The sequence below is a fragment of the Chiloscyllium punctatum genome, chromosome 9, assembly GCF_047496795.1.
Source record: "Chiloscyllium punctatum isolate Juve2018m chromosome 9, sChiPun1.3, whole genome shotgun sequence".
In the NCBI taxonomy this organism is placed as follows: Eukaryota; Metazoa; Chordata; class Chondrichthyes; order Orectolobiformes; family Hemiscylliidae; genus Chiloscyllium; species Chiloscyllium punctatum.
In genome coordinates this window covers 4,272,767-4,300,532 of record NC_092747.1, presented here as the reverse complement: position 1 = coordinate 4,300,532, position 27,766 = coordinate 4,272,767, and the positions used below count along the sequence as shown (strand labels likewise).

General features: G+C 45.5%; 1 protein-coding gene across 1 annotated transcript; it reads right to left on the bottom strand.

Annotated features, from left to right (window-relative positions):
• Positions 1–14,825: 14,825 nt before the first annotated feature.
• On the bottom strand, positions 14,826–25,184 carry LOC140481091 (secreted frizzled-related protein 2-like). Its single transcript, XM_072576747.1, has 4 exons — positions 25,007–25,184; positions 22,959–23,800; positions 20,588–20,668; positions 14,826–19,521 (listed from the first exon to the last, which is right to left on the bottom strand). The coding sequence occupies exons 2-4, from the start codon at positions 23,500–23,502 to the stop codon at positions 19,214–19,216; spliced, it is 933 nt and encodes a 310-aa protein (XP_072432848.1). The 5' UTR covers positions 23,503–23,800; positions 25,007–25,184; the 3' UTR covers positions 14,826–19,213.
• Positions 25,185–27,766: the final 2,582 nt, after the last annotated feature.

The following is a 27,766-nucleotide window of genomic DNA, read 5'->3' as shown; positions in this document are numbered from 1 at the left end:
TCTTTCTCTCACTCTTTCTGCTTCACTTTGTAATTTCCCCCATTACTCTCTTTACTATCTCGCACTGTGACTCCTGATTTCTCCAGGCCTGTCCAGGTTTTTAACCAAGTGACCCAATGCCCTGACAATTATCAGGAAAATGCTCAGGGGTCAGGGTTTTCACCTCTGCTCACGCTGTTCCGTCAGCACTGACCCTCCAACAGTGCGGCACTCCCTCAACACTGATCCTCCAATAGTGCAGCACTCCCTCAGTACTGACCCTCCAACTCTGCGGCACTCCCTCGGCACTAACCCTCTGACAGTGCGGTACTCCCTCAGTACTGATCCTCCGACAGTGCAGCACTCCATCAGCACTGGCTCTCTAACAATGTGCCGCTGCCTCAGCACTGATCCTCCAACAGTGCGGCACTCCCTCAGCACTGATTCTCCAACAGTGCGGCACTCCCTCAGCATTGACCCTCCAACCATTCAGCGCTCCCTCAGCACTGACCCTCCAACAGTGTGGCACTGCCTCAGCACTAACCCTGTGACAGGGTGGCACTCCCTGATTACGTACAAATTAGGAGCTGAAGTAGGCCACTTGGCCCCTCAAGCCTGTTTCACTGTGAATTATGATCATGGTTGATTTTTTTTGCTCTATTTTCTACTCTCAACAAACTTTCATCACTTTTCTTGTGAAGAATCTCTAATGTAATGTTGGATAGTTTGGATCTTGTGGTGCTATAACCTTCCAGAGAGCTGGAGTTTACACATGAATGTTCATGACCTGTTGGTGTTTTTTTTAGATTAGATTACTTACAGTGTGGAAACAGGCCCTTCGGCCCAACAAGTCCACACCGCCCCGCCGAAGCACAACCCACCCATACCCCTACATCTACCCCTTACCTACACTACGGGCAATTTAGGATGGTCAGTTCACCTGACCTGCACATCTTTGGACTGTGGGAGGAAACCGGAGCACCCGGAGGAAACCCACGCAGACACGGGGAGAACGTGCAAACTCCACACAGTCAGTCGCTTGAGGCGGGAATTGAACCCGGGTCTCTGGCGCTGTGAGGCAGCAGTGCTAACCACTGTGCCACCGTGCCGCCCAAGAGGTGTGTTGCCTCTTGCATGGTGTTAATGCATGGACTGCTGTCAGGATGGTCTTGTATGCCTTCATTCTCCAAGAGTATCTTTGCGTGTGTGCATGTGTATGTGTGTGCATGTGTGTTTGATGAATAATTGAAGGTCTGTAGCGTTCCCTGAGTTGGCCTGTGTTTCTTCTCATTGTTTGCTCCATTCAGAGTTGTGACTTTGTGGGATCTGTGTTCCCTGTGCAAATTGGATATCTACGCATGTTTCATGTTCCCAGTGCAGAATGTGTGATTCAGACCCTCAGTCCTCTACACAGATTAATCAGTTATAGAGTCAGAGTCATACAGCGCGGAAACAGACCTTTCGGTTCAACCAGTCCACGCTGACCATGTTCCCAAACTAAACTAGTCCCATCTGCCTGCGCTTGGCCCATGTCCCTTCAAACATTTCTTATTCATGAACCTATCCAATGTCTCTTAAATATTATAGCTGTACCTGCATTCCTCTGGCAGCTCATTCTACCCATGAACCACTCTGTAAAAAAAGTTACCCCTCAGGTCTTTTTAAAATCTTTCTCCTTTCACCTTAAAAACATGTCCCCAGTCTTGAAATCCCCTACTCTTGAAAGACAATTACCATTCACCTTATCTATGCCCCTTATGAATTTGTAAACCTCTATAAGATCAGCTGTCAACCTTCTATGCTCCAGTGAAAAATTCCAAACAAATCCAATCTATTTTTATAACTCAAACCCTGCATTCCCAGCAACATCCTGGTAAATCTTTTATGAACCCTCTCCAGTTTAATAATATCCTTCTTAGGATAGGGTGACTACGTCATTATGAACCATTCTCCATTATTTTTCTGAAAGTGTATCTCTGAGAATATGAATGGGCGATGGTTTCTGGTAAGGTAGTTTTAATGTACTTCCAAATGGTGACAAGAAGCTCAGATCCAGAGGTGTCATTCTTACTTGTAGAATAGCAATGGAAAGGTTCAGATTTGCTGCTTTGCACTTCATGAAAAGTGCTTTGAAGATTTGAACATGCTCTTAGTGAGAATGGAGATGGTAAAGCAGATGTACTCAGGGCATGGTTAGGAACATGGGACTGGGAGATCATAGCAATTACGGAAACATGGCTCAGGGATGGGCAGAACTGGCAGCTTAATGTTCCAGGATACAAATGCTACAGGAAAGATAGAAAGGGAGGCAAGAGAGGAGGGGGAGTAACATTTTTGATAAGGAATAGCATTACAGCTGTGCTGAGGGAGGATATTCCCGGAAATACATCCAGGGAGGTTATTTGGGTGGAACTGAGAAATAAGAAAGGGATGATCACCTTATTGGGATTGTACTATAGACCCCCCAGTAGTCAGAGGGAAATTGAGAAACAAACTTGTAAGGAGATCTCAGTTATCTGTAAGGATAATAGGTAGTTATGGTAGGGGATTTTAACTTTCCAAATATCGACTGGGACTGCCATAGTGTTAAAGGTTTAGATGGAGAGGAATTTGTTAATGTGTACAAGACAATTTTCTGATTCAGGATGTGGATGTACCTACTAGAGAAGGTGCAAAACTTGACTTACTCTTGGGAAATAAGGCAGGGCAGGTGACTAAGGTGTCAGTGGGGGAGCACTTTGGGGCCAGCGACCATAATTCTATACGTTTTAAAATAGTGATGGAAAAGGACAGATCAGATCTAAAAGTTGAAGTCCTAAATTGGAGAAAGGCCAATTTTGACAGTATTGGGCAAGAACTTTTGAAAGCTGATTGGAGGCAGATGTTCACAGGTAAAGGGACGGCTGGAAAATGGGAAGCTTTCAGAAATGAGTTAACGAGAATCCAGCGAAAGTATATTCCTGTCAGGGTGAAAGGGAAGGCTGGTAGGTATAGGGAATACTGGATGATTAAAGAAATTGAGGGTTTGGTTAAGAAAAAGAAGGAAGCATATGTCAGGTATAGACAGGATAGATCAAGTGAATCCTTAGAAGAGTATAAAGGAAGTAAGAGTATACTTAAGAGGGAAATCAGGAGGGCAAAAAGGGGACATGAGATAGCATTGGCAAATAGAATTAAGGAGAATCCAAAGGGTTTTTACAAATATATTAAAGGACAAAAGGGTAACTAGGGAGAGAATAGGGCCCCTCAAAGATCAGAGCTGAAAATGTGTTGCTGGAAAAGCGCAGCAGGTCAGGCAGCATCCAAGGAGCAGGAGAATCGACGTTTCGGGCATGAGCCCTTCTTCAGGAATGAGGAGGGTGTGCCAAGCAGGCTAAGATAAAAGGTAGGGAGGAGGGACTTGGGGGAGGGACGTTGGACATGTGATAGGTGGAAGGAGGTCAAGGTGAGGGTGATAGGCCAGAGTGGGGATGAGGGCGGAGAGGTCAGGAAGATGATTGCAGGTCAAGAAGGTGGTGCTGAGTTCGAGGGTTGGGACTGAGACAAGGCGGGAGGAGGGGAAATGAGGAAACTGGAGAAATCTGAGTTGATCCCTTGTGGTTGGAGGTTTCCTAGGCGGAAGATGAGGCGCTCTTCCTCCAGGCGTCGTGTTGCCATGGTCTGGCGATGGAGGAGTCCAAGGACCTGCATGTCCTTGGTGAAGTGGGAGGGGGAGTTGAAGTGTTGAGCCACGTGGTGGTTGGGTTGATTGGTCCGGGTGTCCCAGAGGTGTTCTCTAAAACGTTCCACAAGTAGGCGGCCTGTCTCCCCAATATAGAGGAGGCCACATCGGGTGCATAAGGAAGCGAGCATAAGAGGTACAGTTAGTAAGTTTGCAGATGACACCAAAATTGGAGGTGTAGTGGACAGCGAAGAAGGTTACCTCAGATTACAACAGGATCTGGACCAGATGGGCCAATGGGCTGAGAAGTGCCAGATGGAGTTTAATTCAGATAAATGTGAGGTGCTGCATTTTGGGAAAGCAAATCTTACCAGGACTTATACACTGAATGGTAAGGTCCTAGGGAGTGTTGCTGAACAAAGAGATCTTGGAGTGCAGGTTATTAACTCCTTGAAAGTGGAGTTGCAGGTAGATAGAGTATTGAGTACAGGAGTTGGGAGGTCATGTTGCGGCTGTACAGGACACTGGTTAGGCCACTGTTGGAATATTGCATGCAATTCTGGTCTCCTTCCTATCGGAAAGATGTTGTGAAACTTGAAGAGGTTCAGAAAAGATTTATAAGGATGTTGCCAGGGTTGGAGGATCTGAGCTATAGGGGGAGGCTGAACAGGCTGGGGCTGCTTTCCCTGGAGTGTTGGAAGCTGAGGGGTGACCTTATAGAGGTTTACAAAATTATGAGGGGCATGGATAGGATAAATAGACAAAGTCTTTTCTCTGGGGTCGGGGAGTCCAGAACTAGAGGACATAGGTTTAGGGTGAGAGGGGAAAGATATAAAAGAGGCCTCAGGGGCAACTTTTTCATGCAGAGACTGGTACGAGTAAGGAATGAGCTGCCAGAGGAAGTGGTGGAGGCTGGTACAATTGCAACATTTAAGAGGCATTTGGATGGGTATATGAATAGGAAGGTTTGGAGGGATATGGGCTGGGTGCTGGCAGGTGGGACTAGATTGGGTTGGGATATCTGGTTGGCATGGACGGGTTGGACCGAAGGGTCTGTTTCCGTGCTGTACATGTCTATGACTGCCGATGCTAGAAGCCAGAGTCAATAGATGTGAAGCTGGGAAAGCACAGCAGGTTAGACAGCATCCTCAGATGCTGTCTGACCTGCTGTGCTTTTCCAGTTTCACATCTATTGACTCTCGATAAGAATGCTAACTTTGTGGTAAGACTGTCACATTTTGTTTTACTCTGCATGGAATGGTGGTGTTGCTGGCTTATTGTCTATCCCCTGATTTGCTCCTAAGTTGTGTTACTTTCTTGGCCATTTCTGGGTGCAGTTAAGAGTCACCCATATTGTTGTTGATCTGGAGTCATGTCCAGGCCAGACTGGGTAAGGACAGAACAAACAAAATATGAGCAGGGGGTAGGCCATCAGCCATTGTTAATTGGGGTAGAAACCCATTTCAAGTCATATTAGTCATACAGGACAGAAACAAACCCTTCGGTCCAACTTATCTATGTCAACCAGATATCCTAACCTAATCTAGTCCCATTTCCCAGCATTTGGCCCATTTCCCTCTAACCCTTCCTATTTATGTACCCATTCAGATACCTCTTCAATGTTGTAATTGTATCAGCCTCCACCACTTCCTCTGGCAGCTCGTTCCATGCAGGAACCACCCTCTGTGTGAAAATGTTGCCCCATTGGTCCTTTTTAAATCTTTCCACTCTCACCTTCAACCAATGCCATCTAGTTTTAGACTCCCCAACTCTGGTAAAACCTTAGCTATTCACCCTATCCATGCGCCTCATGATTTTATCAACCTCCGAGGCTCCAGAGAAAATAGCCTATTTAGCCTCTCCCTATAGCTCCAATCCTGCAACCCCGCCAACATTTTTTCAAATCTTTTCTGCACTCTTTCAAGTTTAACAACATCTTTCCAATAGCAGGGAGACCAGAATTTAATGCAGTATTCCAAAAGTGGTCTAACCAATGTTTTGTCCAGCTGCAACATGACCTCCCAACTCTTATACTCTATGCACTGATCAATGGTCCACTGGTCAATGGATATTTTTCAAGCTGGGGAAATGTTTGTAGTGGAGTTCCCCAGGGGACAGTCTTGGGACCTTTGCTTTTCCTGATAGATGTTAATGATCTTGCTGTGCAGGGGGATGTTTCAAAATTGGCACATGACAAAATCTTTGTGAAGTTGCCAGCATGCAACCTCACGTTGGTGAAATGGACCAACACCTGGCAGATGAGCTCACATATTTAGGGAAAAGGAGCAAGTGTAGGCCACTCAGCCCTTTCAGCCTGCTTCCCCATTCAATAAGATCATGGCTGATTGGATTTTAACCTCAATTCTCCTGTATATCCCCCAAACATCTGAATCTATCTCCTCCCACCTTTAAAATATTTTAAAGGTTGTACATCTACTGCTTTTTGAGGAAGGGAATTCCAAAGTTCCAAAAGTTCCATGCAGAGAATTGGGAAGAAACACACTGGGGAACAAGGGCATGGAATCATAGAATCTCTACAGTGTGGAAACAGGCCCATCAGCCCACACCAACCTGCCGAAGAGTAAATCACCCAGATCCATTCTCCTACCCTATTACTCTACATCTACCCCGACTATAGAATCATGGAGAGACAGTTTAAATGGATGGTAGTGTTCTAATGGAGGGTGTAGGAGCAGGTGAACTATTTGTCACTAAAGTGAGAGAGAGAACTGTACAATAAAGCATTCAGTATTCCTACCATCATTAATAGTGGAATACAGAACAAGTGCAGCGAGGTTATGTTATAAATCGGAGTTTGACCCCCCACTCTGAGAACTAAAACCGAAACACCCAAAGAGGAGCACCTCACCCCATAATCTGTCAAAGGAGTGTGAAACATGGTGTAACTTGCTTTTCAGCAACTTCGAGTGGTTAAATAAAATAAATCCCTGACACTCACTTTCAAGTCAACAAGTAACAATTTATTTATCTAACGCTAACAGTGAACAAATTACTAAATGATTAACAAACCGAATAAATCCCTTTGCATTACTAACTATTTCTGAATAAAGGAAGTTTCTAATGCTATGCTGTTTCAATGGATACAAGTACCACTCATATGTAAAAAACATAGAATTTACAGCCAGCTTATGTGTCTTCCGGAATGTTCTGTGCCTTCTCCATTAATTCTTCTGTCAGGGATATTCACTAGTGCAGTCAGTACTATTATTATTTAGATGGTGCTTTCTCTAAGACATAGAGAAGGCTATGAGAGCCAGTGATTCTCGAGAGCTGAGGGCTGCTAGCTATGGCGGATGGCAGCTTGCTCTGGGGTCTTTGTCCAAATGCCCCCTTCTTTTTAATCCCTTGATGAATATCGATTTTTCTTACAATAGTATTGGTCCTATGTTGTTAAAACTATCAGACTTAAATTTAATCGGTTTTTGGTATCTAAGTACCTGGTTCAAATTGATTGGCTAAATTCAAATGCCTGTTGTCCTAGTAAAAACAAAATGCTGCTTGGTCTGTTAACTGTAGACTTTCAATATAAATTTTTCAGTTCAGTTCTCTGTGTACTGGCAAACTCAAGTTGCTGCTCACAGACATACATTTAAAAAAAACCACATGCTCTTTCAAAGGGACCATGCAATGCTTCCCCCCCCCCCCCTCCCCCCAGCACTTTACAAACACCAAATTGTAACTTCCTACCTCCCATTCTACAAGTACACTATCCAGACTTCATAACAGTATAGTGGGCGGCACGGTGGCACAGTGGTTAGCACTGCTTCCTCACAGCGCCTGAGACCCGGGTTCAATTCCTGCCTCAGGCGACTGTGTGGAGTTTGCACGTTCTCCCCGTGTCTGCGTGGGTTTCCTCCGGGTGCTCCGGTTTCCTCCCACAGTCCAAAGATGTGCAGGCCAGGTGAATTGACCATGCTAAATTGCCCGTAGTGTTAGGTAAGGGGTAAATGTAGATGTAGGGGTATGGGTGGGTTACGCTTCGGCGGAGCGGTGTGGACCTGTTGGGCCGAAGGGCCTGTTTCCACACTGTAAGTAATCTAATCTCAGCTGAAATATTGTGTACAATTCTCAACACTACATTACAGAAAAGATGTAAATGGACTGGAGAGAGTGCAGCAGAGGTTTCTGGGAATGGTTCCAGGAATGAGATACTTCAGTGATAGGGAAAGATTGGAGAAACTGGAATTGTTTTCCTTGTGGAGGAGAAGGCAAGCAGGATATTTTGTACAAGTTTTCAAAATCATGTTGGACTTGGTCAGAATATGTGGGGAGAAACCATTATTACTTGTAAAAAGATCAAGAGACAGAAAAGAGTTTTATAGTATATTTCAAAAGAAGCAATACAAAATGAGAAAAAAAATCTAGTTCACAGTGAGAGTTAGGGTCTGTTTTTACCTCTAGAATATACAGCCTGGTAGTGTGGTGGAGGTAGGTTCAACAGAGGCATTCAAGAGGAATAATTATTTAAATAGTAGCAATTTGCAGAATTCTGAGGGAAAAGTAGGAGACTGACAAAGTTAAAATGCTCAGAGAGCATTGAGACATGATGGGTTGAATGGACTTCTTCTGTACTATAACAATTCTGTAGTTCTGTCCTTACAAGTGTCCTTACAATTGTATTTTTCCAAATATGTGCCATCTACAGGATGAACTGTCAGTAACTCACCAGGTTTCCCCAGACTACACCCTGCAAACCTACAGCCACTTGCATCTAGAAGGACAAGGGCAGCAGGCACATGGGAACCCTGCAAGTTTCCCTCCAAGCCAGTCACCATCCTGATTGGGAAATATTTTGCCATTCCTTCAGTGTCACTGGGTCAAAATCATGGAATTCCCTCCTTTAGAGCATTGTGGGTCTACATCCAGCACGTGCTCTGCAGTGATTCAAGAAGGCAGCTCACCTCCACCTCTTGTTGGGACCGCTGTTGTTTGTGATATACATAAATGATCTGGAGGAAGGTATCGGTTGCCTGATTAGCAAGTTTGCAGATGACACTAAGATTGGTGGAGTAGCAGATAGTGAAGGGGACTGTCAGAGGATGCAGCAGAATTTAGATACATTGGAGAGTTGGGCAGAGAAATGGCAGATGCATTCAATCTGAGCAAATGCGAGGTGATGCATTTTGGAAGATCCAATTCAAGAGTGAACTATAGGGTAAATGGAAAAGCCCTGTGGAAAATTGATGTACAGAGAGATCTGGGTGTTCAGGTCCGTGTACCCTGAAGGTGCTAATGCTGGTCAGTAGAGTGTTCAAGAAGGTATACGGCATGCTTTCCTTCATGGACGGGGTATTGAGTACAAAAGTTGACAGGTCATGTCACAGTTCTATAGGACTTTGGTTCGGCTACATTTGGAATACAGCATACAGTTCTGGTTGCCACATTACCAAAAGGATGTGGCTGCTTTGGAGAGGGTGCAGAGGAGGTTCACCCGGATGTTGCCTGGTATGGAGGGCGCTAGCTATGAGGAGAGGTTGAGTAGATTAGGATTATTTTCATTGGAAAGATGGAGGTTGAGGGAGGACCTGATTGTGGTCCACAAAATCATGAGAGGTATAGACAGGGTGGATAGCAAGAAGCTTTTTCCCAGAGTGGGGACTCACTTACTAGGGGTCACAAGTTGAAAGTGAGAGGGGAAAAGTTGAAGGGAGATATGCATGGAAAGTTCTTTATGTAATGGGTACCTGGTACACGTTTCCAATGGATGTGGCAGAGGCGGGTATAATAAATTCAAGATGTATCTAAACAGATACATGATTGGGCAGGGAGCAGAGGGATACAGATCTTTAGAAAATAGGCAACAGGTTTAAATCGAGGATCTAGATTGGTGTAGACTTGGAGGGCCGAAAGGCCTGTTCCTGTGCTATAATGTTCCTCTCAAGGGGCAACTAGGGATAAGCAATAAATGCTGGCCCAGTCAGTGACACCCACATCCTGTGAAAGAATTAACAATGTGTTCCAATGAAGATAGCAAATTTCATCCCAAATGGATGTGAATGAACCAGGTGAGGGTTTAGGACAATTTATAATATTTTCATGGTTGCCTTTACTCAGTTTAATTTTCCTTTCTAGACGTTTTAGTAACAAATTACATTTAAATTCAACTGGTTGACAGACGTCTTAGTCTCAGAGTAATATCCCAAAAATTAAAGGGTGTCACGGGGCTGAGTTGAGTATGGTTGCCATTACGAAAGAGATAGTGCTAGAAAAGTTAAAAAGTCTTAAAATTGATAAATCTCCTGGCCCCGATGGGATACACCCTAGAGTTCTGAGAGAGGTTGCTGAGGAAATAGCAGAGGCATTGGTTGAGATCTTTCAAGAGTCACTGGAGTCAGGAAAGGTCCCGGACGATTGGAAGATGGCTGTAGTAACCCCCTTGTTCAAGAAAGGATCAAGGCAAAAGATGGAAAATTATAGGCCAATCAGCTTAACCTCGGTTGTTGGTAAAATTCTAGAATCCATCATTAAGGATGAGGTTTCTAAATTCTTGGAAGAGCAGAGTCTGATTAGAACAAGTCAACATGGATTTAGTAAAGGGAGGTCATGCCTGACAAACCTGTTGGAATTTTTTGAAGAGGTAACAAGTAGGTTAGACCAGGGGAACCCAGTGGATGTGGTCTATCTGGACTTTCAAAAGGCCTTTGATAAGGTGCCACACGGGAGACTGCTGAGCAAGGTGAGGGCCCATGGTGTTCGAGGTGAGCTGCTGGGATGGATTGAGGATTGGCTATCTAACAGAAGGCAGAGAGTTGGGATAAAAGGTTCTTTTTCAGAATGGCAGCCGGTGACGAGCGGTGTCCCGCAGGGTTCGGTGCTGGGGCCACAGCTGTTCGCATTATATATTAATGATTTGGATGAGGGAACCGGGGGCATTCTAGCGAAGTTTGCCGATGATACAAAGTTAGGTAGACAGGCAGGTAGTACTGAGGAAGTGGGGAGGCTACAGAAGGATCTAGACAGGTTGGGAGAGTGGTCCAGGAAATGGCTGATGGAATTTAACGTGAGCAAGTGCGAGGTCTTGCACTTTGGCAAAAAGAATATAGGAATGGACTACTTTCTAAATGGTGAGAAACTTAATAAAGCCAAAGCACAAAGGGATCTGGGAGTGCTAGTCGAGGATTCTCTAAAGGTAAACATGCAGGTTGAGTCTGTGATTAAGAAAGCGAATGCAATGTTGTCTCTTATCTCAAGAGGGTTGGAATATAAAAGCAGAGATGTACTACTAAGACTTTATAAAGCTCTGGTTAGGCCCCATTTGGAGTACTGTGTCCAGTTTTGGTCCCCACACCTCAGGAAGGACATACTGGCACTGGAACGTGTCCAGCGGAGATTCACACGGATGATCCCTGGAATGACAGGTCTAGCATATGAGGAACGGCTGAGGATACTGGGATTGTATTCGTTGGAGTTTAGAAGATTAAGGGGAGATCTAATAGAGACGTACAAAATAATACATGGCTTTGAAAAGGTGGATGCTAGAAAATTGTTTCTGTTAGGCGAGGAGACTAGGACCCGTGGACACAGCCTTAGAATTAGAGGGGGTCATTTCAGAACGGAAATGCGGAGACATTTCTTCAGCCAGAGAGTGGTGGGCCTGTGGAATTCATTGCCACGGAGTGCAGTGGAAGCCGGGACGCTAAATGTCTTCAAGGCCGAGATTGATAGGTTCTTGTTGTCTAGAGGAATTAAGGGCTACGGGGGGAACGCTGGCAAGTGGAGCTGAAATGGGCATCAGCCATGATTGAATGGCGGAGTGGATTCGATGGGCCGAATGGCCTTACTTCCACTCCTATGTCTTATGGTCTTATGGTCTTATGGTCTTGTTTCCTAACCCAGTAACAGTGTGCTGCCAATTTGATCAGACTGGGACTCAAAATCGACACAGCCTGTCTGTGTCTCTCAGCTCTACATGTACCGTTACACCATCTGGGATTTTAAACTATGCTTATATAGGTGCATTATCTTAAATTAGGAATTGGAACTGCTCCAGTCAAAGTATTTTGAAGTAATAAAAGCAAGAGTCTAAAATCCCTAAGGTACTGCTGGTTATTTAATAAAAGCTGTAGAGGCTGGGGAACAGAATGTTCAACGATAATTAACTCCAGAATTAATGCTAACCTGATTAAATTTAACAACTCAGTTTCTCACTCAGTGCTGAAGACTGGTTCCAGCTTGCCCCAGGGCCTTGTTCAAGCTGCTGAAACCACAAGGGACTCACACACACTAGCCGTTTGTTTAGAAGGTTCTTTTGGACCGGATGCCTGGAGAAAATTGGAGAGACAACTTCTGAGGCTACTGACCCTGAAATGTCTGAATTTGGTTTCGCTAATTGGGTCTCTGGAACTGGAGGGTGAGTAATTTGTTATTGTTTTATATTGCAGCCCAGCCAAATTTAAGTACATTGGCTAAAGAACTAGAGAGAGAGATGAGGGATTTTTCTTAAACAGGGCGTTGCTGTGATCTGGAGAGCAGTGCCCAGAAGGTAAGTGGAAGCACATTCACTCGTAACTTTCAAAAGTGAGTTGGATCTATCGAGTAAATTTGCAGGCAAGACAGCAGAGGGAAGGGACTTATAAAATCACACTTTCAGAGAGCCAACAGCAGCACAGCAGTCTCCAGATCTGAGCTGACGAGTGGCAAATAGCGAAGGGAATACAAACAGTTTACGGAGTGATTTTGATAGGTTAAGTAAGTGGGCAGAAAGTTAGTAAATGGAATATAATGTGGGAAAATGTGAAGTTTTTCATTTTGGAAGGGAGAACCAAAGACCAAAGTATTATTTAAATGGAGAAAAGCTGCAGAAAGCTGCAACACAAAAGGACTTGTGCATTCACAGGATGATGGGGTCGCTGGCTAGACCAGCATTTATTGCCTATTCCTAATTGCCCAGAGGACAGTTAAGAGTCAATCTCATTGCTGTGAGTCTGAAGTCACTTGTAGAGTATCCTTATTTCATTGTAATTCCCCTTATTTAAGTTAAATAGTGTTGTTTCCGACCCAAGCTTCTCACTCTCGGACTGAATATTATTCTATCATGTTATGATCACTATTTCCTCAGGAATCTTTTGCTATGAGGTCATTTATTAAACATGCCTAATAACCAGTTATCAGACAGTTGACTCCATGACATTTTGCCCTCAGAAACTCAATGCACTCAATGAATTTTTTGTCATAGTTACCCTTTCCAATTTGATTGACTCAATAACATCAATTAAAATCACCCATATTTATTGCTCTATTCCTTTTACATCCTCCTATTTTTATTTGATTTTTGCCCTTTCTTACCGTGTAGCTACTGTTTGGGGGTCTGTACATCACCCCAACTAGTGCCTCGCTGTTATTTACCTCCACCCGAATGGACTGTACATTATCTGGACCGAGATCATCTCACATAACTGTCCTCATTTCATCTCTTAATAACGTGCTATGCCACTATCTTTTTCTTCCTTCCAATTTTTTTTTTAGAAAAAAGCACTAGGCTTGTTTGGCATAACATCCACACCCTCCACCACTGACGCTCAGTAATAGCAGTGCATGCCATCCACAAGATGCACTGCAGAAATTCACAAAAGATCCTCAGGCAGCATCTTCCAAATCCACAATCACTTTCCATCTAGAAGGACAAAGGCAGCAGATACATGGGAACACCATCCCCTGCAAGTTCCCTCCAAGCCCCTCCCCATCCTGACTTGAAAATATATCGACAATGTTCCTTCACTGTCACTGGGTCAAAATCCTGGAATTCCCTCCCTCAGGGCATTGTGGGTCAACCTACAGCACACGGACTGCAGCGGTTCAGGAAAGCAGCTCACCCCCACCTTCTCCAGGGACAACTAGGGATGGGACAATAAATGCTGGGCCCAACCAGCGATGCCCACATCCTGTGAGTGAATAAATAAAGTGTGTCAAGTGGTCTCCTATGATTCATGTTACTGAGAGATGTATAATATTTCATGTGTAATTTCGTGACTGTTGCAAGCAACAAGCAGCATTAGCCACTGCTTCAAGAAAGTTTATTTTAAACATGAATTAAGTAATAATTTAGTTATTAAAATGACAATTTTTGCTGAGGAATGTCTGGATATTACAACAGGAAATATGAAGCAGTCTTTATTTTTCAGTCTGACAGTTGATCTTAGCTGAAAGCCAAGCTGTTGTGTGGAAATCCCTGAAACCACACCCCCCACCCCCACCCCGGGTCTCACATTACAGCATCAAACACCCCCTCGATCAGAATCCAAAACAAACTGCTCACTCTCAGAACAGGTCCAATCTGCTCCTTTAACCCTTGCCAGCTCAGACATGAGGGAAAAAAAAATCAGGCTCTCATACCCTAGGGATATATATACATATAATATGTGTGTGTGTTCACATTAGTGAGTGATTGTCTCAGTGCCTGCTGTTGTGCAAGTATCAGTGTTATTTATATAGATATGTGGTGTGGTATCTCTAAGTGTAAGAGTTTGTGTTTCGTGTATGACTGACAGTGTGTTTGTGTGAGTGTCCAAGTCTGTCTGAGAGTACATGTTCCTGTGTCTGTATTAGTTTATATATGGGTGTATGTTAGTGTGTGTTAGCTTCTGTACATGGGAGGGTGTGTATTAGCATGCTCCTTATCATCGTGTGTGTGTGTGTGTGTGTTAGTGTGTGTGTGTGTGTGTGTGTTAGTGTGAATAGAATGTGTGCATCTGTGAGTGTCAATGTGTCTTTGTGTAAGTGTGTGTGTATAAGTATAAACTTGTGATTATTTTCATTGCCACCCAGGTAAATAGTGCAGTGAAGAAGGCATATGGCGTACTGGCTTTTATTGGTAGAGGAATTGAGTTCCGGAGTCCTGAGGTCATGCTGCAGTTGTATAAGACTCTGGTGCGGCCGCATCTGGAATATTGTGTGCAGTTTTGGTCGCCATACTATAGGAAGGATGTGGAGGCACTGGAACGGGTGCAGAGGAAGTTTACCAGGATGTTGCCTGGTATGGTAGGAAAATCCTATGAGGAAAGGCTGAGGCACTTGGGGTTGTTTTCATTGGAGAAAAGAAGGTTTAGGGGTGATTTGATAGAGGTGTACAAGATGATTAGGGGGTTAGATAGGGTTGACAGTGAGAACCTTTTTCCACGTATGGAGTCAGCTATTACAAGGGGGCATAGCTTTAAATTAAGGGGGGGTAGATATAGGACTGATGTTAGGGGTAGGTTCTTCACTCAGCGAGTCGTAAGTTCATGGAATGCCCTGCCAGTAGCAGTAGTGGACTCTCCCTCTTTATGGGTATTTAAGCGGGCATTGGATAGGTATATGGAGGATAGTGGGTTAGTGTAGGTTAGGTGGGCTTTGATCGGCGCAACATCGAGGGCTGAAGGGCCTGTACTGCGCTGTATTCTTCTATGTTCTATGTTCTATGATTGTATGTGAGTGTGAAGGTGTGAGTGAACATGTAGTCATGTATGTTATTGCTTGTAAGAGTGATGTGTGTATGCACAATGCACACGAGTGTATGTGTGTATATGGTGTATGTATGCACGTGCATTTGTAAATACGTGTTTAATTGAAGTTTGAAATGTAAGTGTGCATACCTTTGTGTACAAGTGTGTGGGTGAGTGTTGTATATCTGTAAGCATGCAAAGGTGTATATGTGCACCATGCACATTTATGTGAGTGTGTGTTTGGTATGTATGTGTACACAAGCATGTGTGTGCATGTTTACACAAATGTGCATTGGTGTATATATATGCAAGTGTGTGTACATGGTGCAAACTCAGCAGGTCTTGCAGTATCTGTGGAGAGAAAGCAGAGTTAACATTTCGGGTTCAGTGACCCTTCTTCACTCACCTGGTTTAAGCTGCCAGATAAGACCATGGCTGATCAACCAGGGGTGGGATTAGGTGGGACTGCACTAGTATACAATGTGATGAAGATTAATGGGAAGCCTTGAAAAATCAGCAGAGGTTAACTAAAAAAATCACCTGGACTGGATGGACTACATCCCAGAGTTCCGAAGGAGACAGCTGAGGAGATTGTAGAACATTTGTTGGTGACCTTTCATGAATCACTGGAGTCAGGGCGAGTCCCAGAGGACTGGAAAATGGCCAATGTAACACCCCTGTTTAAGAATGGATGGCAGAGGACAAGGACTCTAGGTGAGTCAGTCTGACCTCAGTGATTGGTAAGGTTTTAGCATCCATTATTACGTATGAGATTGCAGAGTACGTGGAAGTGCAGGGTAACATAGGGCTGAGTCAGCACGGCTTCATCAAGGGGAGGGTCATGCCTGACAAATCTGTTTGAATATTTCGAGGAGGAAATGAGCAAGTTAGACAAAGGAGACCCAGTGGATGTGATCTATTTGGATTTCCAGAAGGTCTTTGACAAGGTGCCACACAGGAGGCTGCAAAATAAGGAAGAGCCCAATGTGTTCGGGGCAAGATACTGGCCTGGATACAGGATTAGCTGACTGGCAGGAGGCAGACAGTGAGGATAAAGGGGTCTGTTTCAGAATGGCAGCCAGTGACTGGTGGAGTTCTGCAGGGGTCTGTATTGGGACCATAGCTATTCACATTATACATTAACAGTCTGGACGGAGGAACTGAGGGCACTTTTGCTCAGTTTACAGATGACACAAGGATAGGTGGAGGGACAGATAGTGGTGAGGAAGTGAGGAGGGTACAGAAGGTCTTGGACAGGCTGGGAGAGTGGGAAAGGAAGTGGCAGATGGAATACAATGTGGGAAAGGGAGAGGTTATGCCCTTTGGTAGGAAGAATAGAGGCACAGACTATTTTCTAAACACTGAAAGGCTTCAGAAATCCGAAGCACAAAGGGACTTGGGAGTCTCAGTTCAGGATTCTCTGAAGGTGAACATGCAGGTTTAGGTGGCAGTTAGGAGGGCAGATGCAATGTAAGCATTCACTTCAAGATGGCTGGAATACAAGAGCAGAGCTGTACTGCTGAGGCTGTATAAGGCTCTGGTCAGACCACATTCAGAATCTTGTGAACAGTTTTGGGCCCCGTATCTAAGGAAGGATGTGCTGGTCTTGGAGGGGGTCCAGAGGAGGTTTACAAGAATGATCCCAGGAATGAAGGGATTGTCATATGAGGAATGGGTGAGGACCCTGTACATTTTCATGATTGACCCTCAATGGAGTTTAGAAGGATGAGGGGGGAATCTGATTGAAACTTACTAAATATTGAGAGGCATGGATAGAGTGGATGTGGAGAAGATGTTTCCATTATTCAGAGAGACTAAGACCCGAGGGCACAGCCTCAGAATGAAGGGATGATGCTTTAGAACTGAGATGAGGAGAGGTTTCTTCAGCCAGAGAGTGGGGAATCTGTGGCACTCATTGCTGCAGAGGGCTGGGGAGGCAAAGTCATTGAATGTATTTAAGACAGAGACAGGCTCTTGGTTAGTAAATGGGATCAAATGTTACAGGGAAAAGGCAGGAGAATGGGGTTGAGAAAAATGATTGAATGGTGGAGCAGACTTGATGGGCCAGATGGTCTAATTCTACTCTGAAACCTGATGGTTTTGCCGGGGACATGGGGATGTGAGCTGAAGTGGGTGATGTCACTATTATGTGATGTAACGGGTTAAAGAATGCACGATGGCGGGGACAAACACCAATACAAAGCATTGCAATAAAACGAGATGTAGATAAGCAGAGCTTAAAAATGTGTTGCTGGAAAAGCGCAGCAGGTCAGGCAGCATCCAAGGAGAAGGAGAATCGACGTTTCGGGCATGAGCCCTTCTTCAGGAATGAGGAGAGTGTGCCAAGCAGGCTAAGATAAAAGGTAGGGAGGAGGGACTTGGGGGAGGGACGTTGGGAATGCGATAGGTGGAAGGAGGTTAAGGTGAGGGTGATAGGCCGGAGAGGGGGTGGGGGCGGAGAGGTCGAGAAGAAGATTGCAGGTCAAGAAGGCGGTGCTGAGTCTGAGGGTTGGGACTGAGAAAAGATGGGGGGAGGGGAAATGAGGAAGCTGGAGAAATCTGCATTCATCCCTTGTGGTTGGAGGGTTCCTAGGTGGAAGATAAGCAGGTAAAGTAGGAGAGCAGGACACCCCTTGGTGTGCAGCACACTTCTGTGCTTTGAACAAATGTTCTATATTTAATATTTGACCATAAACAAGCCCGTGGTGATGGGAAACTGCATTGAGTTTGTGCTGAAAGGCTCACAAACTGTCCAGTTCCATCTCAAACTTGGTGAGATTCACATGGTGAAAAAAGACACTCTGATTTGCACAATGTGTCTTTCATACATCATGTCTTTCAGTCACTTTGTGACTCCCCTTTCTTTATTGTCTATTTCCTATCCCTCTGAGATAAACAAGGGATCCCCAACCCAAGGCAGCTGTGTGAACACACAGAAGAGTATCCAGGCGTACGCTGGATAATGTTTATTCATTCAGGAAATATGGGCGTCGCTAGCTAGTCCAGCATGTCTTGCCCATCACGAGTTACTGTTTGGTAAAGAGACATTGAGGGCTCAGATCAGGGAAGTTCACTGATTTCTTCCCAATTCCCACATGGCTATAATAGTCAAGGGAGATGGCTTTCACATCAGAGGGTCAAAGCTGTGGGTTCAAGTCCCAGTTGAGAGAGAGGAGCACATATTGCAGCACATATAACATCCAGTTCAGTACTGAGGGAGTGCTGCACTGCAGGAGGGTCAGTGCTGAGTGAGTGCCGCACTGTCGGAGGGTCAATTCTGAGGAAGTACCGCAATGTCGGAGGGTCAGTGCTGAGGGAGTACTGCATTGTCAAATGGTCAGTACTGAAGGAATGCTGCACTGTCAAAGGGTCAGTGCTGAGGGAGCGCTGCACTGTCGGAGGGTCAGTGATGAGGGAGTGCCACACTGTCAGAGGGTCAGTCTTTCAGATGAGACATTACACTAGCCGCACTTTCCCTCTCAGGTTGCTGTAAAACTCCTAAGGTGCTGTTTTGGCCTCCTAGGGTCTCTGGGCATGGATTGTACCTTTGATCATCCTCAGAAATACAGACAACCTGCTTTACATGTGATCTCTCGCCCTGAACTGTCTCACAACTGACACGTGGAACACCCTCTTCAAGAAAATCTTGTATTTCTATCGGGGGTCTCGCAAAGTGTGAAGAACAGGTGACAGCTAATTTGCTGACAGCAAGATCCCACAGGACAGGAAATTGAAGGTGAACAAACACTTGACGGTGTTTTGATATGAGGATTGCAGGGACAGTGATGACAGTTAGAGTCATGAGTATGTACCACACCATGGAGATGTCAGACGGTGGTTAGACTGGCACACTGGAAGGGGGTGGTGGGGGGTGGGAGGAGGGGGCATTGTACACGGTGGCGGGGCTGTTGGGGGTGGGGTTTGTACTCTTGGCGGCAGTGGGTGGAAGTTTAGGTGGGGTGGGGTTTATACTTGCAGCAGTGGTGGGGGTGAGATTTGTACTTTCAGTGGCGGTCAGGCTGGTGTTTGTATTCTGAACGGCTGGGGATTGGGGGTGGGGGTTGTGTTTGTACTCTGAGTGGCAGGGGATGAGTGGATATTATTTATTGAACTGCCCTGTAATGTCCGACGATTAGCAGCGAGCTTTCTTGAAGCTCCTGGTCATTTTCCGGAGCTCCCTCTTTCCTCCTCTCCAGTGTCTGATCGAGGTGACGAGCAGCCGCCCCTCAGCCTGTTTTCTCCCTGTCAGCAGATAGGAGGCGCTCAGGTCCCTCAGCTCATCACAGGTACATCCAGAGCCTCCAGGCAGCCACAGCTCCAACCTCTCGTCCCCGCTGTCGGTCCATCCCTCTGGCCCGTACAGCAGCCTGCTTCGGCCTTCCGGAATAATCATGGCATCTCTGTCCAGGTACGAGATCTCCTTCACTTTGATTTTCAGCACTGCAACAGTTCCGGATGGTACCCCAGGGGAGAGAAGGACAGAGAGGGTTAAAAAGACAGCACTTTCCTTTTACTGAGACTTTTTACCAACTCAGGATTTACCAAATCTTTACAGCCAATGAGGCCCCTTTGAAAAGGTCATCACTGTTCAGACGTAGATAAACTGACAACCAATTTATTCACAGCAAGTTCCCAATGTGATTCCAAAGCAATGGAATGTTCTTCCAGTAATGTTGGCCAACAGGTAAACATTTATTAAATATTGGCCAGTACAGGAGGGAGAAACTTCTACCCCAACCCTTTTCTTCAAAATGTCAAGAGACCATTTATAACTGAGAGGATTACAGGGCCGTAGTTTAATATCTCATGCCGGTAACACAGCATTGCTGACAGTGTGGCACTCCCTCAGCACTGACCCTCTGACAGTGCGGCGCTCCCTCAGCACTGGCCCTCCGACAGTGCGGCGCTCCCTCAGCACTGGCCCTCCGACAGTGCGGTGCTCCCTCAGTACTGGCCCTCCGACAGTGCGGCGCTCCCTCAGCACTGGCCCTCCGACAGTGTTGCGCTCCCTCAGCACTGGCCCTCCAACAGTGTGGCGCTCCCTCAGCACTGACCCTCCGACAGTCTGGCGCTCCCTCAGCACTGACCCTCCGACAGTGCGGCACTCCCTCAGAACCGACCCTCTGACAGTGCGGCACTCCCTCAGAACCGACCCTCTGACAGTGCAGTATTCCCTCAGCATTGGAGGAGGGTCACACCAGACTCAAAATATTAACTCTGTTTCTCTCTCCGCAGATGTTACCAGACGTGCTAAGTTTTCCCAGCATTCTCTGTGTTTGTTTGTCTCTGTCTCTGTTCCTTTTTGACAATTAATAAAACTCTCTTTGTAAATGTTTTTAGTTATCTGTTCTAAGATCTCCAGCCATTGGTCAGATCCATAATCTGGTTCAGTTTGCTGCTGTGAACTGCCCTAGTACCTACATTGATGCTGCTGGTTAAATACAGTCAGAAATGGTTTAATCTCTGTTGCTGAGTGGAAGGGTTACTGTGTTCCCCAAAATCTTACCAAAATCATTGTTGCACAATTGTGTGAGAATGCTCCTCTCAGCTCCTCCCTCAGCTTTGCATGCTTCACAGATTTGGGGTTCTGAAAAACAAAAGCATGTTAGATTAATGTAGTTTCCATATTGCCATCACACTCACCCTCCTTCAAAGGGTCATTCCAAGACCTCGCAGTCCAGTGTCTGCAAACACATCAGCAACCCTCATAAACATAGAACAGTACAGCTCAGAGACACGCCCATTGGCCCATACTGTTGTGCAAACATGACCCCAAATTAAAGTAATCCCTTCTGCCTGCCCTGGGTCCATATTCCTCCATTCCTTGTCATGATGTGAAGGTGCCGGTGTTGGTCTGGGATGGACAAATTTAAAAATCTCTCGACACCAGATTATAGTCCAACAGGTTTATTTGGAAGGACTAGCTTTCGGAACACTCCAAAAACTAATGCTTCCAAATAAACCTGTTGGACTATAACCTGGTGTGGTGTGATTTTTAAAATTTGTCCATTCCTTGTATATTCATGATCTTTTCTAAAAGTCCCTTAAACGCCCTTAACCTTTCATGCCTCTAACATCACCCTTGGCAGCACATTCCAGACGTCTACCACTCTCTGTGTATAGAAACTTGCTCCTCACACCTCCTTTGAACTTTCTCCTCTCACCTGAAATGTATGTCCCCTAGTTTTAGACATTTCAACTCTGGGAAAATTATTCTGACTGTCAATCCTATCTATGTATCTCATAATTGTATTGACTTCTATCAAGTCTCCCCTCAGCGTAGCTGCTCCAGAGAAAACAAACTGAATTTTTCTATCCTCTCCTAATAGCTCATACCCTCTAATCCAGGCATCATCCTGGTAAACCTCTTCTGCACCCTCTCCAAAGCCTCCACATCCTTCCTGTAATGTGGTGACCAGAACTGAATGCTGTTCCAGTATTGGGCAGATCACTGACTGCTGTTGGGAGCAAGTTTGTTCCTGACGAGACCACATCACAGGGCAGTTAAGTGTTAACAACATCAGCACAAAACTGAAAACCTACTGGAACCCCTTACACCTGGGGATGTTAGTTTTGTGAATTTCCTTTCTGCATTTACTCTAAAGTCTCCACATTGTTCGGCAAGTGTGGGGGGTGCCCAGGAACAGAAACTATATTCAGGGGAAACAGTGACATGGTTATCATTTCACTGAGCTCATAATGTTGAGATCCAGGTTAATGTTCAAGGGAGGAGGCTTCCAATCCTATCACAGCATAGAATAGAATCACTATAGCATGGAAGCAGGCCATTTGAGTCCACACCGACCCTCCAAACAGCATTCCACCCAGACCCTGTAACCCTGTATTTCCCATGGCCAATCACCTAACCAGCACATCCCTGGACACTATAGGACAATTTAGCATGTCCAATCCCCTTAACTTGCTCATCTTTGGACTATGGGAAGAAACAGGAGCACCCAGAGTAAATCCACACAGACACAGGGAGAATGTGCAAACTCCACAGAGACAGTTGCCCGAGGGTGAAATTGAAATCAGGTCCCTGGCACTGTGAGGCAGCAGTGCTAACTACTAAGCCCCAGGTCTTCGAAGGGTCAGTGTGGATTCAATGGGCTGAACAGCCTGCTTCCACACTGTAGGGATTCTATGATTCTAATAGCACCTGGTGAAATTTAAATTCATTGAACAAAATATGGAATTGAAAGCTAGTCTTGCTGATAGTGACCATGAGATGATTATTGATTGTTGTAAGAGCCCATCTGGTTCACTATTATCTTTCAGGGAAGGAAATCCTGAGTGGACCCCAGACCCACAGCAATGGGTATGTATTTGAAAATGATGAAGTTAGAGGACTACAGAGACAGGGCTGGAGAATGGCTCAAGCTGGGTGGCTCTTTTGGGTGGCCTCTTTCTGTGGTGTGAAATTCTATCGTTCTATGACTGTTAACTGCCCTCTGAAACGGCCGGGCAAGCCATTCAGTTCAAGGGCAAATGGGGATGGCAATAAATGCTGGCTTTGACAGCAATGCTCTGAAAGAGTGAACAAATCCCATAATTTTCCCGAAGCATCACCGGACCCGAAACATTAACTTTGATTACTCTGCACAGATGCTGCCAGACCTGCTGAGCTTTTCCAGCAACTTCTGTTTTTTTTTTCCTGATTTACAGCTTCCGCAGTTCTTTCCGTTCCCATAATTTTCCTGTTTTGTAATGTCCATTATGCCCCATTTATAAAGCCCAGAATCACTTTTGTCAACTATTTTCAAGAGAAAATTGTTGGAAATATGAGGTCAGCAGCATCTGTGGAGAGAGAAACAGAGTGAACGTCTTAGGTCAATGGTCCTGACAGAGTGAATAGAGAAATAAAGGGGGTCACTCACCTTCCTGCAGGGGTCCATCCTCCTCTGAGGTGGCAGAAGGGATACAAAGGTCATTGTCAACCGGGAAACGGTTACAATCCAACATGTCTGGCCAAGGGAAGCCGAAAGCGGACATCACCGGGGTACAGCTATCCCTGACTGCCTGGCACAGGGATTGGCAAGGCTGGATGGATTCATGCAGCTCATTGAGGCAGACAGGAGCAAAGAGGGAGCAGAGGAACCTCCTGGTGTCAGAGTGGCATTGCTTGTTGAGCAGAGGAACCCAGGAGCCAGCCTGCTGCAAGACCTCCCTCATGGTCCCATGACCAAGGAGGTTGGGCAGCCTCATCTCGCTGTAGCCCACCCCATGGCACAGCGCCATGCTGCGGGGAATGGGCTTACAGTTGGTTCGCCCTGGCCCTGGGAATCCCAAGCCAAAGATGGACTCTTCGGCCTCATCGGGGTGGTGGGTCCGAACTGAACAAATGAAGAGGAGGACCATGAAGTTCCACAGTGCGGGCAGCGATGGCCCCTTCTCCAACCAATAGGCAACCAGTGTGAGCATAGTTTAACCTCCTCCTTGACCAATCAAATTAGCTGGATGGCCTGCAAAGACTGAATGACACGTTTTGTTGGTCGACAAAGTCCTCTTCAGCTTGAAGGTCAGATCAAAGAGATCAAGTCAAGGTCTTCCACATTGGAAGATTCACCAGCTGAGAGATGAAAGGAAAATGTGATTTTTTTTGGAAGGGATCAAGGAAAGACTCGGACAACCCCGACTCTTTCACTTCCAAGTCCTGGAGCTGGTTCTCCCACAGTTGTGTGCCAGGTTTTGGATGGTCGTTCTCTCTCCTCAGTAAACCCTGCAAATCAGAACAAATTCTTTCACTGAGCAACCTTAGCTTTCCTACAAACCCTTCAGTCAGCAAATCCCACATTCCAGCCTCATTCTGCAAAGGAAATCCACACCTTCTGCCAGTAAGACTGAGAATCCTAACATCAGAGGAAAAAACCTTTCTCTGAGCTTAGGGAACAATAGTTAAGCTCCCTGTCCACTGTCCTCCATCACACTCTCCCAGGACAGGGACAGCACAGGGTGAGATACAGAGTAAAGATCCCTTTACACTGTCCCTTTGAAACACTCACAGGATAGGGACAGGCTGGGGTTAGATACAGAATAAAGTTCTATGCAAATGATTGGAGTTATTATTCCCACGGTTGAATTTTTGCTAATACCCTGCATCTATCAATAAGTTTGAGTTTCACTCTTGTCTAGTTAAGGTAAGACTAGATTAGATTACTTACTGTGTGGAAACAGGCCCTTCAGCCCAACAAGTCCACACCGACCCACCGAAGCGTAACCCACCCATTCCCGTACATTTACCCCTTTACCTAACACTACGGGCAATTTAGCATGGCCAATTCACCTGACGTGCACATCTTTGGACTATGGGAGGAAACCGGAGCACCCAAAGGAAACCCACGCAGACACGGAGAGAATGTGCAAACTCCACACAGTCAGTCGCCTGAGTCGGGAATTGAACCCGGGTCTCTGGCGCTGTGAGGCAGCAGTGCCACCGTGCCGCCCAACTGAGAAGTGAGCCAGAGAGGGCAATGCAGAGAGAAAGAGAGTGTGACTGAGAGAGAAAAGACAAAGAGAGGGGGAGAGAGAGAGAGGGAGAGAGACAAAGAGGTAAAAAGTGAGAGGGAAACATGGCAGAAGGAGGGAGAGGTGACTTGGTCGAGAGAGGAAGAGACACAGAGAGAGTAGGTGAGGGGGGGTTTGACTGAAAGAACAAAACACAATCGAGGCAGAGAGAGATTAGGAGGAAGAGAGTGAATGGAGAAAGTATAAAGCTGAGTCATCAGAGTGTGGGACGGAAAGAGAACATGGGAGATGGAGAGAGGAGGATCAAACACAAAGAGAGAGACAGAGAGTGAGAGGAAAACTCATTGGAGAAACGTTGACAGACAACTAGAAATGGGGAGAGAGAGAGAGAGAGAGAAAGGAAAAGATTGAGAGCAAGAGATAGCTCCAATGACCCACGGTGCAGGTCCTGATCTTGTACCTGTCTAAATCTTCAGTGTCCTATTGACCATCGGAGACGGTCCTGTTCCCCTTTCAGCTTCCCTACGATTTTCCAGCTCTGTACTGGGAGCTGCTGCCAACTCAGGCTTTGCAGCTCTTGGCAGCTGCTGACTCTCTCAACACTTTGTTGGAGCCTAGAGGTTTTGTAAAAGAGGGAGTTGCTTAGTGTGGAAGTGAAAATTACCAGGTAATAAATCTCCCCTCAGCTCTGCACTATCTGCCAGACACCCATTGTCTTGCTTTGCTTGAGCTGGTTTAATAGTTTGTGCTATTGCCAGGGCTGGAGGCAGGAGGGGGGGAGGTGGGAGACTTGTAACTCAGTAAAGGTGATGTTTGAGAAATCAAGGAAAGCCTGTGGAAGAGAGGACAGGGCTCCCAATGAACTCTGAGAAAAGCAGACATTCTGGTTCTGTGCTGGGAATTAACAGGGACACCGATCACTCTGTAACTTACTGCCAAGTCTGATAGTGCTGTGCTCGATCTGCACTCTGCCCTGTGCAGAAAATAGCCTCATTGTCAGGGAAGCAGCCTGTGTTAAATTACAGGGAATTACTGATGATTTAGGCTCTGGATCCACACTGTGCTCAAAGGTTTATTACGAAACTTTTGCTGGCTACTAACCAAGTTAGTTAGGAAAACAAATGTTTTTAGTTTTTCGCACTGAGGGAAATATATTACAGGAAAATGCTGGCATCTATTATAAAAGATTTAAAGCAGAGCCCCTAGAAAACAGTGGCAGAATCAGACGGAGTCAGCATGGTTTTATCAACGGGAAATCATGCTCAACAAATCAACTGGAATATTTGAGAATGTAATGAGTAGACTTGATGAAGGGGAGACAGGAGATGTGATTTACTTCGACTTGCAGAAGGCTTTTTGACACAGTCCCACATGAGAGCTGAGGGTGTCACCTTTGTAGGGGAACGTTTTCTTTAACCCCTCCTTCTACAATAGGCACGTGCCTGTTGTTCAACATGTAATCCTGCAACCTAAGTTCATAACCCAGAGAATTTGAGTTCAAATCCTATGAGGCTAGATTGTAAGTTTTAATTCAGCTGAGAAACATTAGGAAATCGAGACCATGAAGCTATGGAGAGGCAATGGCCTCGCGGTATACTTGCTGGACTGTTAGTCCAGAGACCCAGGTAATGTTCTGGGGACCTGGGTTCGAATCCTGGCACAGCAGATGGTGGAATTTGAATTCAATAAGTATCTGGAATTTAAGAATATAATGATGACCAATTGTTGGAAAAATCCATCTGATTCACTAATGTCCTTTAGGTACAGAAACTGCCATCCTTACCTGGTCCGGCTACATGTGACTGCAGACCCACAGCAATGTGGGTGACTCCTTTCTACCCTCTGGGCAGTTAGAGATGGGCAATAAATGCTGCCTTAGCCAGGCATGCCCTCATCCTGTGAACTTGTACAAAAAAAATAAGATTGTCATTCACTGCCTTCTCCTTGAGGGAGACTTACCGTCCTCACCTGGTCAAGTCTCGCCAATATGTGACAGTCACAGTCCCACATCAACACGACTGACTCTGAACAGTAAACCAGCAAGTGTGTTAAATTGTCACCAAGTCAAACATCTCCACCTCATGCAGGGTAACTGAGGACAAGACAATGAAACATAAAAAGATATAGCACAGAAGAAAGCCATGGAGCCTTGCTGTCCCTTTTGAAGTTCTTCCCTTGTTGTTATTTCCATGTTAAATAAAGGAAATAGGGATAATCCTGGGAATTACAGACCAGTCAGTTTTATGTCAGTGGTGGGCAAATTATTGGAGAGGATTCTGAGAGACAGGATTTATGGTGACTTGGAAGACCATAGTTTGATTAGAGACAGTCAGCATGGCTTTGAAAGGAGCAGGTCATGCCTCACAAACCTAATTGAATTTTTTGAGGCTGTGACAAAACACATTGATGAAGGTAGAGCAGTGGAAATTATGTATATGGATTTTAGCAAGGTGTTTGGTAAGGGTCCCCACAGTAGGCTCATTCAGAAAGTTAGGAGGCATGGAATACAGGGAAATTTGGCTGTCTGGATACGGAATTGGCTAGACCATAGACAACAGAGGGAGGTCGTAGTATTTAGCCTGGAGCTTGGTGACCAGTGGTGTTCCAAAAGGATGTGTTCTGGGATCTCTGCTCTTTGTGATTTTTAAAAATGACTTGGATGAGGAAGTGGAGGGGTGGGTTAGCAACTTTGTCAATGACAGGAAGGTTCGTGGTGTTGTGGATATTGTGGAGGGCTATTGTAGGTTGCAACAGGACATTGACAGGATGCAGAACTGGGCTGATAAGTGGCAGATGGAGTTCAATCTGGAAAAGTGTGAAGTGATTCATTTTGGAAGGTCGAATTTGAGTGCAGAATACAGATTGAAGGCAGGATTCTTGGCAGTGTTGAGGAACAGAGGGACCTTGGGGTCCATGTCAATAGATCTCTCAAAGTTGCCACCCAAGTTGATAGGGTTATTAAGAAGGCGTACAGTGTGTTGGCTTTCATTAGCAGGGGGACTGAGTTTAAGAGCTACAAGGTTATGTTGCAGCTCTATAGAGCCCGGTTAGACTACATTTGGAATATTGTGTTCCGTTCTGGTCACCTCATTTTAGGAAGGATATGGAAGCTTTAGAGAGGGTACAGAGGAGAGTCACCAGGATGCTGCCTGGACTGGAGGGCACATCTTATGAAGAAAGGTTGAGGGAGCTAAGGCTTTTCTGTTTGGTGCGAAGAAGG